General features: G+C 39.0%; 2 protein-coding genes and 1 long non-coding RNA gene across 4 annotated transcripts in view; 2 read left to right on the forward strand and 1 right to left on the reverse strand.

Moving 5' to 3' along the window:
- The first annotated feature begins 3,923 nt into the window (after positions 1–3,923).
- Positions 3,924–5,719, forward strand: LOC134330092 (uncharacterized). Its single transcript, XR_010014974.1, has 6 exons — positions 3,924–3,998; positions 4,115–4,270; positions 4,539–4,629; positions 4,743–4,849; positions 4,954–5,024; positions 5,554–5,719. It is a non-coding gene; the product is annotated as an uncharacterized LOC134330092 (long non-coding RNA).
- rbmx2 (RNA binding motif protein X-linked 2) overlaps positions 4,756–15,860 on the reverse strand; it is a 45,229-nt gene continuing 34,124 nt past the window's right edge. Inside the window, exon 7 of one of the 2 annotated variants that reach the window (XM_063011042.1) lies at positions 4,756–4,842. In XM_063011042.1, coding sequence (XP_062867112.1) covers positions 4,826–4,842 — 17 coding nt within the window. In that variant the 3' untranslated portion in view covers positions 4,756–4,825. The remainder of the gene's footprint in view (positions 4,843–15,860) is intronic. The other variant, XM_063011040.1, reaches the window with a different exon arrangement.
- siah2l (seven in absentia homolog 2 (Drosophila)-like) overlaps positions 8,855–15,860 on the forward strand; it is a 32,399-nt gene continuing 25,393 nt past the window's right edge. The window contains exon 1 of the mRNA XM_063011045.1: positions 8,855–9,378. Coding sequence (XP_062867115.1) covers positions 8,968–9,378 — 411 coding nt within the window. The 5' untranslated portion in view covers positions 8,855–8,967. The remainder of the gene's footprint in view (positions 9,379–15,860) is intronic.

Raw genomic sequence — 15,860 nt, forward strand, 5'->3', positions numbered from 1 at the left:
ATTAAAGCCACCGATTATCTCATAATGGCACCTGTCAAGGGATAGTAACAAGTAAACAGTATGTTCTTAAAGTTGATGTGTTGGAAGTAGAAAAATGGGCAAGTATAAAGGTATTTGTGACTTTGATAAGAGCTGAACTGTGATGGCTAAAATACTGGCCAAAGCATCTTCAAAATGTATTGTGGGGTGTTCCCAGCATGCAGGTTGTACTTACCAAAAGTGGTCCAAAGAAGGACAACAAATGAATGGAAGATAGGTCATGGGCATCCTGATACACTTGGGTGAGGGATAGCCCATAGGAAAGATCCCACAAAAGAGCTACTGTGGGACAAATTGCTAAAAAGGTAACGCTGGGTATGGTAGAAAGGTGTCAGCACTTACATTGTAACACAGCTTGGTGTGTATGGGCCTGCATTGCTCAGAACTGACGAAGAAATAGCACTAGAATGTACTATGAGCGGAAGGCAACTGGTGGGGGCAGTGTGATGCTTTGAGCAATGTTTTGCTGGAAAATCCCTGGTCCTGGTATTCCTATGGATGTTACTTTGACATGTGCCACCTACCTTACCAATGTTGCGGTCAATGCCACTGCAAAAAATATTTAGGGATGGTTTAAGAAACATGACAGAGTTCAACATATTGACTTGGCCTCCCAAATTTCCAAGATCTGATCCAATCTGATTGAGCATTTGCTTGATGTGCAGGATAAATTTAAATCCATGGATGGTCCACCTGACGACTTGCACAACTTAAAGCATATGTTGTTAACATATTGATGCTAGATACTACAGGACACTTTTGAAGGTCTTGTGGAGGCGATGCCTTTTGTGTCAAAGCTGTTTTGTCAGCCCAAGGTGAACCTAGACAATATGAGCCAAGTGGTTTTATTATTATGGCTGATTGTGTATTCATATACACGCACATAAGTAACAAAAACTAGTGAACAAATGCTCGTTTCCTCCTCTTGCGTTTTATGTTTTTACAAATGAACGTTTATATACGAGGCAGGCACGTGCACAGACATTTTTGGGGGCAGGTGCTCAAGCCAAAAAAAAGGGCACCCATCACCAAAATTCTTAATAAAATTAAATAATAATAAATAAAAAAAACAGTAGAATATTTAACTTATATATTTATTTTGTTAACACAATCAGTACACATCTAATCAAATAACTCAAATTATCAAGCTGCATAAATAAATAAAAACAGGTAAAAACAAGGCCATATTGTGCGCGCTCTTTAATAACCAAACATCTCATACTGATACAGCTCCCTCATGTGCTTTACTGGTAGATGGCCTAATCCAGGATAAAAGAGAGCTGCTACCCTGAGCTGCTGCTGTAGTTCCTTTTTTTCTGCTTTTGTAACCTTTCTTTTCTTGGCATTATGCTGCAAAATTTATAAATGAGATAAATCAATGTTGTGCATAATAATCAAGAGTGACTTACTGAAGGGGAGAACACAGTATACATCATTTTACTGTTTTCTGACAGAGTTGAAGCATTACACTAATAATATACCATTACTAGTATCAATTTACCTCACCAGACTGTCATGTAGCTCAACTTAAGACCTACCTTTGATCAGAAACCCACTTTGGGTGGTTAATGTTAACAATGAGCCTATTATTATGCCAATAAAATCAAATAAACAGCAAAATAACATTTTCATATTTATTCATCATTTTTTGTACGCTGTTCTATATCATAGAGCATTATATTTAGCCTTCTACATATATTAGTTTGTGATGTTAATTACCTAGCAAAATTATTCCTCATTTGTAAACCTCAACTGTTGAAGAATAAATGCTTGCATGAAAATAACTCCTTGACTAAAGGTGACTTTTCCTACACAGCGGTTTGGCCAGGATGCTGTAATTATATAATATTGTGTGTTTGTATCTATTTTCAACACTTTACTGTCAGAGCTACTTCACATTCTCCTGGAAATTGTTTGTGCTCATGATTTTTTTTTTTCTTCAGGCTTTCACATCAAAATAAGTCAGATTTTAAATGAAACAAAACTAGTGAACTTGTCTCAACTTGTCTTTAAATTCTCTGATTATCGGGGATCAGATCGGGGCAGAATTCTCACAAGAACTCAAATAAATGCCGTCAGATATCAAAACACTTTTTTTTCTACACTATTGATGAATGTAGAAAAAAATTGGGCTCCAGCAGAAAGGGCACTTTCCTCATCCAGGGCAAAAGGGCAGGTGCTTGAGCACCACTAGGGGTCTATCTGTGCACGTGCCTGATACGAGGGATCTTGTTTTATATTTTCGTTGGAACGGTGAGGGCTGGAGTAGTAGTAATTGGTCGTGTGTAAAAGACTGAGAGAGCTTATAGTCTGGATTTAGCGCCATCTGATTTCCCACTCAAGGAAGCTTTAATGGGAAGAAGATTTTCATGTGATGATGATGTGAAAGCAGCGGTGTATCAGTGGCTACACGCTCAACCAAAAACATTTTTGCTGATGGCATTAAAAAGTTGGTACGACGCTGGGAAAAATGCATCGTAAGGTCACTATGTAGAAAAGTGATGTAATCTGTTTTCATGAAATCTTGCCTATGGTGCCAAGTATACTAGAACAGACCCTGGGACAGTGGGAGTCTAGTGGGTAAAGCTTTGGGCTATCAAGTGAAAGGTTGAGACTTGGAATCCCAGCTCTGCCATTCACCCACTGTTGGACCCTTGAGCAAGGCCTCTATTAGCATATCGTATTATTTATATTAATAGCATTTAGTGTTTATAACTATTGGGTGGCGGTTTAAATTATACATATTTTACTGTAAATAACTTGTGTTTTACTTTGTAATAAATACATGCGTCTTAAATAAGGGTTCAGTGCTCCCTTATTACATTAATGTTTTTTAGCCATCTGATAATATCAGAAGCGACTTACAGTTGTACTCATAATAAACCACAAAGGCCACCGTTTTGGCAGTGTTTTATAATTATATATGTATTATAGTTGTATGCACAAGTATGGGCAGTGTAGTAAACGATTATTGTTCAAATGAAGACGAACATCAAGCTGCTGAATACATGATGGTATTGACAATAGTTCAGTAACCCTGTTTAGTCATTTATAGTTGGAAATAAATCAATAATTTATTGTGTCATCATCAAAAATCACTGATTCTATTTCTATTCATTAGGTTAGTGAGAAAACAAAACGGGTATTTTACAGCATTGCCGTATTTAACCATTTTTGCCAGTTTAATATTAAGAACGTATACGTGACGTCAGCAGTGATGCGGGCCACGCGGTGATGCTGGAACGTTCGTTCCTTACTTTAGCTGTGACGTCACAATAGGCAGCACTATTTAAGCGAGCGGATCAGACGCACTGGTTCATTTATTCTCTCACTGCACAGAGTAACAACCTCTTCGTTTACAGCTTAACGTAACAGGGTGAAAACCAAACAATGTAAGTATAATCTGCTATAATATCTGCTTATTTAGTGTGGTACAGTTAAGCATGTTTAAATTAAAATGATTAGCCTGTAAAAAAAATAGTCTATATAAAATTATATTTGATGTGTTTGTTTTATGTCCAATAATGTTGGAGTATTTCAACATTGTTACCTGGGGGCAAGGACGGATTAAGGATAGTCTGGCTAGGGCCCCCAAGAGGCCCTGGGGTCAAAGTCCCTAATAGTCAGAGGATCCTTAAAATGGAGGGCCCTCGGAAATAAAAATATATTGTATCATAAATGTTGATAGGCATCGCAAAATGTTTTGGGCCCCCTGACCTCAAGGGCCCCTGGGCGCTGGCCCCACTGGCCCGGTCAGTAATCCAGCCACGCCTGGGGGAGGGATGGCATTAATGAAAAAATACAAAAAATAATGTATTTTTTTAATTAGCACCACTGATATTTTTTGTAATTTAATCTTTTTTTTTTTTTTTTTTCAGATGTCTGATGACAAAAAACCTCGTAGTCCCATACCTAAGCCGTATTTTGGAGTCTACTCCAGGGGCAAACTGGAAAAGAGTGTAAGTATTAGAAACATTAGAAACACTAGAAACATTTGACTTGATAAGATTGCTGCTTATTAAAAAAAAAGCTTTGCATCTGTGTATTTAATGTATCGTCTGGATTCTTCTGACAGTTTTTTAGGAATTCTCCAGATTTTGACTTGTCGGATCCCAACATACCTGGAATGGCGTACAACGACTTGCACGATCCACAGCTGAAAGCATTCTTTCAACAACCTGAGAGGAAACAACAGCTAATTAATCAGGGCCTCATTACACATGATAACAAAGTAGATAGTAGCACTGATATTAGGCACTTTTTTAAAGGAACATGTTATTAACTTTGAACAATGTTTTACTCTTTTAGATTTAAAATACAAAAGCTTTGTTACAGTACATCTATGATTTAAGCATTTTAGCAAAAAACATATACATATAGTATAGTAAACATATATACATAAGTCTGTTTTTCTGTGCTAAAAATGTGTAGATTTTAGAAGAGTGGTAATACTGTATTTTCATTCAGCATAGTCTAAACTAGTTTTTCTTTTATTTCAGGTGCTATGCACTCTGGGAGAGTACAAGCGGTACAAAGAATATTTAAAAAAATGTGGATATGAGCTGGTAAAAGTGTTTTCACCAAGAACTGGTAATGTTAACAATAAGATGCATTTAATTTCAGTATGAGTTGTTTCAAAATGCATAATATTATACTGCACCACTCTTAATGGATGTACTCACTCACAAAGCACTTGTATGCAGTCCTGTCATTGCAGTGACCTGGTAGAGGAAGATTTGGAGTCATGCTTCATAATATCCGCTTGGCCTGGGCCATCTGACCCAATTTACTCCAGTGTAATATCTAAAGAGTAAGTTGTTAATAGTAAGCAGAAAAATAACATTAAGAAAGTAGAACTTTGCATTAGTGTTTTTTGCAGACTAAACTTGAGTATACGGTATGTTTGTTTGTTAGGTGCATCATTGTGCCTTCTAAGGAAGCTGAAGGTGTTGAGTTTACTTCAGAAGTGGAGAAAACATCAGCTAGTAAGTAATTGTGAAATGCTACATGAATTATTGCTGCAAAAGTATTGGGACACCTGACCATGACATTGTTGGACAATCTATTCCAAACCATAGGCATTTATACTATTTTTTTTTATATCAATCACTCTTATACTTTGGAATACCTTGAAGTGTGTCTATTGGAATGTGTGTCCATTCATTCAATGAAGTCAGTGATGTCAGGCCTGGATAGCAATCCAAGTTTAATTCATGCCAAGTGTTCATTTGGGTTGAGAACGGGGCTCTGTGTAGACAGCTAGAGCTACCTTTAACACAACTAGTCAAACTGTGTCTTTATAGATCTTGCTTTGTGCTCAGGTGCATAATCATGCTAAACGAGAAAAAGGACTTCGCAAAATTGTTGCCACAATGTTAAAAATGTATTTACCTTATTTAATTCTTATACACCTAGCAATGGATGTAACAGAAGTGACTAATTATTAGGAGTGGTGTCCACATAGTTTTGCCCTCATATGTATATGTATAAATGATTTATTTCTGTGTTTCAAAGGCACCAAAACCAAGAAAAAAAAGGAGCATGGGCCGTCCTCAGACGAGCATGGAAAGCTGTAAAACGTACTTTCAGCTGTACTGGACACACCAAGATTTCACCTGTTGATTTCACCTGCTGATTAACATCTTTCAGTTTAATGCACTGTGATTCTGATTCAAATAAAGAAAGCAATAAAAAATTTGGTTTGCTGTGAATTGATTGTCATGTGAAACAGTACAAAGTATCATTGCAGCTTTTTTATTTGGCAAATAAAATTGGGCATATAAGCATGTCATAAGTGTTGGGCAAAACTTTTACCATGTGCTGTGTTTAGAGGAGTTAATGTTCCAGCTTGTTTGTGGGACAAAAACAGGCATAAATTCTCTGTGCTAAAGGCAAAATGAGTTCTAGAGTTCTTTACCAGAGGTGCTAATAATTGTGGCAGAGACTGTACAGAGCTGATTCATTTAATAATAATACTTTCAAACCTCGTCGCTCAAGCGAAAGGACAAAGAGGGAGCAATAAGGTACATCATGAATTTTACCATTACTGAATGCATGATGCCCTTTTTTACACTTGTAACATTAAGTGGATGTGTGTTTTTGAGGTCTGGATAGGGTAAATCATGATTCTTCAAGCCAATATCAATAACTTGCTCTTTTAGTATAATATAGGTGCAAGTTCTGCTGAGCGGTATGATGGTACATTCGGTAGACTGTCTTTGATTCCTCATACTGTATGGATTTTTCAAATACTGCCATACCGTAGCACAGCTGTAGGCTTGAATAGGCAGCAACTCATACAATATTGTTCGCCACCAAAAGCACTATGGAGCGCCGTGCAGATTAGATACAGCTTACGAGTTAGCCAGGTAGCGTTAGCATGGTAGTGTTAACAGATGAGAGAGGTGTCCTCGATATGATGGGGGAAAAATAAACAAAAACAGAGAGAGGATGAAGAGAGGAAGACCAAAGATGCACCAGAAGAACCTGCCAAAGAAATGAGGCGTGTCTGCAGTTTAGAACAGACTAAAACACTGTGTGGTTTGTCGAGCCACAGCTGCTGCAAACAACAACATTAGGAACGCAGTAACAATCTACATATGCAAGGACACGATTCCTCTGTAGACAGTCGAGAAAGAAGCTTTTAGAGCAGTAACTAAAACACTGGATTCCAGGTATGTCTTACGAGGCAAAAATACTTCAAGTCAGCCGCTATTTCAACATTAAAAGCAAACTGGAATCGGAGATATATAAAGTCGTCATGGGGTCAAGTTGTACAGTGGAGTTGAAATTAAAATGTTGCATATTCTATATGTACTTATGACAGTAGAATAAGCCACAGACATATAAAAAGTCCCAGTCATACAAAAAAACCAACATATCATGATATACCGTGAAACCGTCAGAATCTTAAAAAATACCGTGATACAAATTTTTGGTCATACCGCCCAGCCCTAGGTGCAAGTAAAAAGGCATGGGTTTGGTGCAAGCTACATAAATTAATGCATCATACTACTATGGACATCTCAACACACCTTGATATGTGGTTAATAACACACACACACGGCAAAACATGTTACATGATGTTCTTTATGCATGTTGTTTTACCTAAAATATGGTTCTGATTTATTATTATAAAGAATGAAAATAATAAATGTTAAACAGCCTAAATAAAACATTTTGAAAATATTCCTATGACGGTGTAAGACCCATTATATTTTTATAGTTGCAACCCTAACAGCCTACCCCCCGCTCCCACTCAGGTAAACACCCGCCATATAATCCCTCCACCCTATGCCTTCCGCCAACCTGCCAGCCCAGGGTGTTCATTATTTCCAGTTCTGAAAGTTGGCAACCCTAGCCTCTAACCCTCTCTGCTCCAGGGGTGCTGTATAATGGTTGACACTGCGCTCTGACCCCAGCTTTGAAACGAGCTGTGATATGTGAAAAAGGGATTTTGTTGTGCTGTACATGGGTGATTCTTCAATTGGGGGAACTTTTACGTCCCTAGGTTATAAATTTGTGTTAAAAATACTTTATTACAAAACAAATATTTTAGGTATTAAAAAGATCATTCATTGCATTACTAAAACAAAAATACATACCAAAATAATTATGATTTCTATTTTTTATGATGATTTAAACATCAATATTTTGCTACTTTGGCCTTGTCCCCAACCCAGACTTTAAAACTTCTCTGCTCTAATAAAATGCTAAAAAGTGATCAATTCATTATAAAAATCACAATAAGAGTTTTATAATAACAAAATGTATTTTTTTTCATATTTGTACAACCTATGCATATTTTTGAGCAATATATTACTGTCCCCAGCATTATCGTCATTACCGCGTGTGGTTTCTGTAGGAAATCATTTGAAGGTAACACTTGTTTATGTTGTAACCATGGAAACACAGACTTGCAAGGAAGCACATGCCAGCCATGAGAGAAAATTTGGAAATGTGAGTAATTTAATCATGTATTCCTCCTGATCATAGAGTATACTTATTCAGTGTCATTACCATTTACATCAATATAGCAGTACTTTACCAAAAAAAAAAAAAAAAATGTACACATCATTTATATGTATTTAAAGTGCATCTTGTACTAGCTGTTGACTAGCTTTAGCAAATCCATGGCCTAGCTAGTTTTTTTCTTAAAAAAAGTAAAAATTGTCATTACCGCAACACGTCATTACCAACACATAATGACATTTTGCTATGCCACTTCACAAATAAATATGAAATATTAAAATTCAATTGTAGCCATCATTAAGTCTTTGCTCTAAAGCATGTAAGCATTATCTTGACATAATTAAAACTAAATTATTACAAATTTTATTTTTCAAAACTTAAGATGGTAAAAAGAGCCCGCAATTGAAGAATCACCCACATCTGTTTATGTACATATGACAAATGGGCATACTACAGTATATTCTAAAGGTGCAATAAGGCTGAGGTGAGGGATTTGTGCTGGTCACTGGAAGTCTTCCATTTCTTTATAGAACTTTATTTGAGCTGGAACAGAAAAAGTCACACAGTTGAACACAGAAGTATAGAAATGATTGACTTTTATACACCTAACAGCAGTGAGTGAGGCTTAATGACCGAAACTCAGTATTAAAATGAAAGCGTGGTTGGTTCTTTCAGGAGGTACCATCATTACGTGTCTGTTGTGTATATTTACACCCCCATTACGTAGTTTAGGCAAATCACCTTCTGATTGGCTAAAAGCATGTGCGTCATCGTAGGCGAGTCAAATAGCGTTCCCGGCTGCTCAGACCGCCACGGCCATGTTGTTCCGGAGGGGGTTTGGGGGGGAAATGTCGGAGCGGAGTGTGTACTCTACCGTACACACACAAACTTACACATAAACACTGTTCATATGCGCTGAAGTCGTTGTTTACTACCTGTTAGCTCAAGAGCTTTACCATGAGCCGTCCGTCCTCGGCTGGTGGAGCGGCGGGGGGACTCGGAGCCGGTAAAGTAGGAGGAAATAAACACGGAGGCTCGGCGGCAGCAGCGGTAGGAGGAGGAGCGGCGGCGGCAGCAGCAGGCGTAGTTACGGGCTCGGTAGCCGGTTCGGTTCCCGCAGTGGCCGCCGTGGCTTTACCGCACTCGGCGTTAGCCGGCCAGTCTGCCGAGCTCACTGCGCTGTTCGAGTGCCCGGTCTGCTTCGACTACGTGCTTCCACCTATTCTACAGTGCCAGGCTGGGCACCTAGTGTGTAACCAATGTCGCCAGAAGCTAAGCTGCTGCCCGACCTGTCGCGGCCCGCTCACCCCGAGCATCAGGAACTTGGCCATGGAGAAAGTGGCGTCCACACTGCCCTTTCCTTGCAAGGTAAGTCACCTAGACTTGTATTAAAAACTACACTGTGTTTACACTCTGTCAGGCAAGTCAAACTGGCCAAACTGGTCAAAAAACCCCCCACAAAAGTATCTGCTGTAAGTCTTATGTACTGCTTTATAGCAAAATGTGGAGAGGAAAGAAGCAAACTGTCAAACTTTTGAAAGTTTTGGTCTTGCTGGAAATAACAAGTGTCCAAAATCTTTTAAATTTTGTATTAAATAGTAAAACTAAACTTGGTTCAGAATGTGGTATACACCGATAAGGCATAACATTATGACCACCTCCTTGTTTCTACACACACTGACTGTAGTCCATCTGTTTCTCTGCATGCTTTGTTAGCCCCCTTTCATGCTGTTCTTCAATGGTCAGGACCCCCACAGGACCACCACAGAGCAGGTATTATTTAGGTGGTGGATCATTCTCAGCACTGCAGTGACACTGACATGGTGGTGGTGTGTTAGTGTGTGTTGTGCTGGTATGAGTGGATAAGACACAGCAATGCTGATGGAGTTTTTAAACACCTCACTATCACTGCTGGACTGAGAATAGTCCACAAACCAAAAACATATCCAGCCAACAGCGCCCCGTGGGCAGCGTCCTGTGACCACTGACGAAGGTCTAGAAGATGACCAACTCAAACAGCAGCAATAGATGAGCGATCGTCTCTGACTTTGCATCTACAAGGTGGACCGACTAGGTAGGAGTGTCTAGTAGAGTGGACAGTGAGTGAACACGGGATTCAAAAACTCCAGCAGCGCTGCTGTGTCTGATCCACTCATACCAGCACAACACACACTAACACACCACCGCCACCATGTCATTGTCCCTGCAGTGCTGAGAATGATCCAGTGCTGAGATGTAGAGAAATAAATGGACAGCAGTCAGTAATTGTAGAACTACAAAGTGCTCCTATATGGTAAGTGGAGCTGATAAAATGGACAGTAAGTGTAGAAACAAGGAGGTGGTCATAATGTTATGCCTGACTGGTGTATGTGCTGAGGTCAGTTACTAACCCAGCTCCAGGGGTGCTGTACAATGGCTGACCCCGCGCTCTGAGTAAGTGTAAGCACATGGTCTGTATTGCAGCTGATATTTCCTTAGATCACTGCTGCTAATGTCCAATAATTCACCTCAACACTAGTTTTAATGCAGATCTTCCTCTCAGGGTCCCACTGGACTCCTTGTCAACAATGAGTCCCTGGAGTCATTTCCACTCCTCACTGTATTTACTCCATCCTTGCACTGAGGTTTTTTCTTGTCTCTAGTTCATGTGAGCATATGCCTATTGGGAATATCACTGTATGTGTAAGTTTTCAAAATACGTAAGGAATGTATCAGAGTTTCTAGATGCAGCGTGTAACCACCTATGTTTATTGGTGTTGTCAGTTGTGTCTGTTTCTAGGATGCCACTGGGAGTTATGGGCTTCTAGGTACCATAGGGAATTATTGGGTTCTGGGTATTATATAGTGAAACAAAGAGACACAGAATTAGCAGCATTAGCATAACATAACATTTTGGCTACAATAAATTAGTGGATTTGAGCCTGATTTTTTGAAGTAAGTAACTTAGAGTTTTTATGACATTGTCATATTTTACAAAAAAAAAGCCAGTGAGTGAACACAAAAAAAACGTATGGATGGTAACAAAAAATGTAAAGTATGATCATTTGAGCTTTAAACATTTTACAGCCAGTGAGCAAAGAGGAGATGTTTAAAATACCACTCTATTTAGTAAATTCTTTTTTTCTTTTCGGCTGCTTTGGTATTTAGGGGTCGCCACAGCAGATCTGGTCCACATACCAGACTTGGCACAGTTTTCATGCTGGATTATTGGGGCTTTGGACCGGCAATGAGAGCACACTGAGAAGTGCACCTCTCAATGGCTAAACTGTTTCAGCCATCCTCGACTGGCCAATATTACAGCTGAGATTCAAACCCCCTGGATAGAATGGTACTAAGTCTTGCCATTGAAGTTGGGACATTTTAGTAAAATGCAGTAAAAAGTAGAATTTTTGACATATAAAATAGAAAGAAAAGATTTCCAAAGTTTTCACTGATCAACTTATTTGTACTTTGTAAATATGAACGCATTAAGACTTTGATACCTGCAGCACACTGTGTTCCATCACCTCTCTATTGATGAGACATCTGAGAACATGAATTGTGGAATTTTTGTGAAATTCATCAACATTCTTTCACTGATAACAGTCTGGATGGTCTTTTTTAATCTTTGCCACAGAGAACTTGACTGTTTAACCCAGAAAAAGCTGAAATGTGGACATATCTGACCACAGCACACACTTTCGGTTCATCTGAGAAGAGCTTGAGCCCAGATATCTTGGCAGTGTTTTTGTATAGAAATGATGTTTGGCTTTCTCTTTGTGTAATAGAGTTTCAGGTTGCATGTCTTGATGCAGTGGCAGACTGTGTTAAGTAACAACTGTTTTCCAAAAATTTTCCAAGCCCATTTTGCTATATTTAGCACAGTATCATTATGGTTTCTTATGCAATGCATCTGAGAGTTTGAAACGTCATGCACATTTAACACTGGTTTGCGGCCTTGCAGTACACCGACTGAGATTTTTCCAGATCGTTTCACGATGCATCGCGATGCAAAAATGTAGCGATGTGCATCGTGGACATCTGCGCGATTGCACGTGCGTTCTGTAATTTATTAGTGATGGGTCGGTCGCGAACAATCCGGCTATGAGAGTCGGCTCTTTAAAATGAATGACAGAATCCTGAGCCGATTCGTTTTTTTTCCGGGGTTTTTTCCGTTTCCGTGGTGGCGTTAGCAGGAGGGGAGGGGTTACAGACGCACACACACGCACACACACACACACACACACACGCACACACACACACACACACAGTGCGCACACGAACAGGAGGGAGAGAGATAGAGAGCGCGAGAGAGAAAACTTGATGAAGTTCTTTTCTAAAACAGGGCAGATCATAACAGAAAGGAGAAACAGGATCAACCCCTCAAAGATGAGCTCCTTGTTTTTTCCTGAATGCCAATCTTCACTAAATACTTACAAATACTGTCACCTGGATGCTGCTTTTTGTTTTGCACATTTTCATTTATATTTTGTTGATGTTGTGTTGTTTCACTGTAGATGCAAATTTACAAATAATATACACAATCAGACCTTTTTGTCTAATTAGATGGGTCTTTGTTTTTGTATTTTATAATTTATTGTTGTGGCACTCTGTTCCACGTTGAGTATATAAATAAAGCCATTTAAATAATAAACATTTAATACAATGTTTTTTTTTTACATTAGTAATTCATTTTACATGTAATTTGTTAATAAATTAGTTCAAGCAACAAAAAAAAATCTGTTTAAAGACTCAGCTCAGCTCAATGAGCTTGTTTGATTACATAAGATGGTGATAAGTAACTTAAATTTGGTAAACCTGTTAGGTTACAGTAAAGTACTCTGTTCTTGGTAATTACCTTTAATTGCAGGGGACTGAAGTTTTTTTTTGTTTGTTTAAAAATTGAAAATGTGCATTGTTTTGCACTGTTTACACTTAAAAAAAATCGTGAGAAAATCGAATCGTGAGCTCAGAATCGTGAATCGAATCGAATCGTGAGCAGAGTGTATCGTTACACCCCTAGCTATGACCCATCATTGCTTGCACTGACTGAGCCTTTGGTACTTTTTTTTTTACTTTAACACTTTAAACACTTTGCTGGTGGGCAGCACCGACGAGTTCTAATGGAGGTTGAGTGTTCATTCAAAGAACATTTTATCAGTATTAATCCTGGTTGTGCTGTCCTACAAATGTAGAGGATGTGTATATTAGACAACATACTAACTTTAAATTCACTTTGTATAATGTAATGTGGAGCGTGTCAGTGTTTTTGTGCGTTTGTGCTCAAGCATGTTAATGTAAGGTCACGTTATTCCATACAGTTGTGATTTCGCTTTTCCACACCATACATCACATCAGTACCACAGTGGAGTAGGCTAATGCTTGTAATTACTGGGATTGCAACCTGCATTGCAACCACAAATTTGTTCCATTTCTACCAGTCAAAAAGACAAAAACCAAACGACAGGCTGCATTGACTAAAACACTGGAGTTAACAGTAATTTATACAATGTGTGTTATTCTCTTGTCAACATGAACATTACTGTTCAGTTACATAACTAGACAGTAGACAGATTAATTCTTATTTAAGTGGAGAACGAACAAACAATAATAAAAGTAAATAATAAACTCTATGAAACACTGGTGCTCATAGTCCTGTACAAATGAAGCGTTTTGGGCTGACGGCATGGTCAGGCTCTTTACGGACACAGTTAACCATGTCTGAGGGTGGTTCGATTCTGGATGAGAAATAACCTCTTTGCTGCAGCTACAGCAACTCCTACTGTTTGTTGCACAATGTGGGTGAAGTACTACAGTAACCCACTTATCTACAGTGGAAAAACTCACCAAACCAAGATGTCCCTGTGCAGTGAGCAGTGCCTTTACCCACGATTCTGGATGTTTTCATTAGATTGCGATCGAATAAAGAGAATTGACTTTAGTAGTTGGTTCCATCTACAACACATGGACTAAATGTATTCATTATATTTGTATATGGTACACACAATTCTTTTTTTATCCATAATCCCTCCACTTCTTTACATATCCAAAAATGTCAGTATAGACACCTGGCCGGCTAATAGCGCTGCTGAGATTCAAACCCGGATCTCATCAGTGGTAAGACAAAAAAACGCTTCACCACCCAAATCTACCTAAATAGTTGAATGAAAACCTAGAACATCCAGTGGCGGTTTTGAAGCCCCTGTGCGTCCACATAATTGATTGGGAGTTTTTCAAACTGTCACCCGAGTAGTGTATTTAGCTGCTTTACACTTCGACATCTTGGACACTTTGACTAACCAATTGCTAACTGAATTGCCGTAGGATTGCTTGGACCACCTCATAGTGCAAATTAACCAGTGAACGTGAGGCACTTGAATGCTGTGCGAATGAAAAATGTTAAATCATCAAACACAAACCTTAAATTATGAATTTCTCTGCAAATTACATATTAAAAAACTGCTTTTGTGAAAATAGCTTAAAATCTGTAGTTCTTCCTTTATAAACCAGACTTTTAAACTTCATTTTTTTTTAATATAAAAAGGCACAGCTTCAGATACTTCATGTAAGAACGTTATGAAAAGGGTTGCAGCCTTGAATGCAATATTCCAGCACTTACAATAGTATTGTATTCATTTTCATGCTCTTAGACAAATGGCCTATTACATCTATCGGTGAAATGCACACAGCTTGCACAAATCTCCTCCATTCTCTCGCTCTCAATTAAAGCGAGAGGGATTAATGAGAAACCCCACACTGTTTTACAGGAGCCGAACTGATAGCCGAATCAAAAGCCCGTTTTAACACCGAGCTGTTTCCGCTTTTCTTTTGCTCTGCCTAATCACGAAGGCTTTTTCATCATAACGCCGGGGCAATGAATATGACCAGGCCGTAATTAATTTCACAGATGAGTTGCTTGTGTGTGTGTGTGTGGGGGGGGGTGGGGGGGGGGTCTGTCAGTGCGCAGCTGCAGGTGAGTATGTCTGACAAAAGATGCACTCAGCGTGGTGATGCATCCTTTTTAACATGTGAAAAATTTGAAATGAAGGATTTGATGAGAAGGAATGAGCTCTGTTTGCATCAGCTAACACATTTTAACCTATATCAGAATATTATCGATGTGTAGATCATGTACTTACATGGCTTACATGCATAGCTGCATCACTAACATTTATGTGGCTGCTTTTCAGCTCCAGGTGATTCATTTTATTCAACTGATTGTGTTTGAGTTTCCATGGTGGCGCAATGGGTAGTGTTGTCACCCCACAGCAAGAAGGACATGTGTTTGATTTCCATGCTGGCAACTCCAAGAACAAGCAGTCAGGCTTATTAAAAACTACTAGAAATTTGAGTGTTTATGTGAATATTTGTGCCCTGTGATGGACTGGCGACCTGTCCGGGAAGTTTCCTGCCTTTCCCCCAGTGAATCAGACCCATGTGACCCTGAGCAGGATAAAAAGGTGGTAAAGCAGACAAAGGATGTATGAATTAATAAATGAATGAATGAATAAAGGTAAAGGCGTCCTAGTGAGTTTTTCCCCACATAAATTCTCATCAAAAATTGGCTTTACGTTAGATAAAAGTATCCTGTCCTAAGATTATGATTCCATGATAATTGACATAAGTGTTTGTCAAGTGTTTATTGGCAGCTGCTTAATAAAATTGGTGGCGGCACAACAGCTTGGTGGGTAGCATTGTCTCCATACAGCAAGAAGGTCCTGGGTTCGATTCCCATGCATTATGCATGTTCTTCCTGTGTGTGTGCATGAGTTTTCTTCGGGAGCTCCCTGGGCGGCACGGTGGCTTAGTGGGTCACACTGTTGCCTCACAGCAAGAAGGTCCCGGGTTCGATCCCCAGGTGGGGCGGTCCG

The sequence above is a fragment of the Trichomycterus rosablanca genome, chromosome 16 (genome assembly GCF_030014385.1).
Source record: "Trichomycterus rosablanca isolate fTriRos1 chromosome 16, fTriRos1.hap1, whole genome shotgun sequence".
Taxonomy (NCBI): domain Eukaryota; kingdom Metazoa; phylum Chordata; class Actinopteri; order Siluriformes; family Trichomycteridae; genus Trichomycterus; species Trichomycterus rosablanca.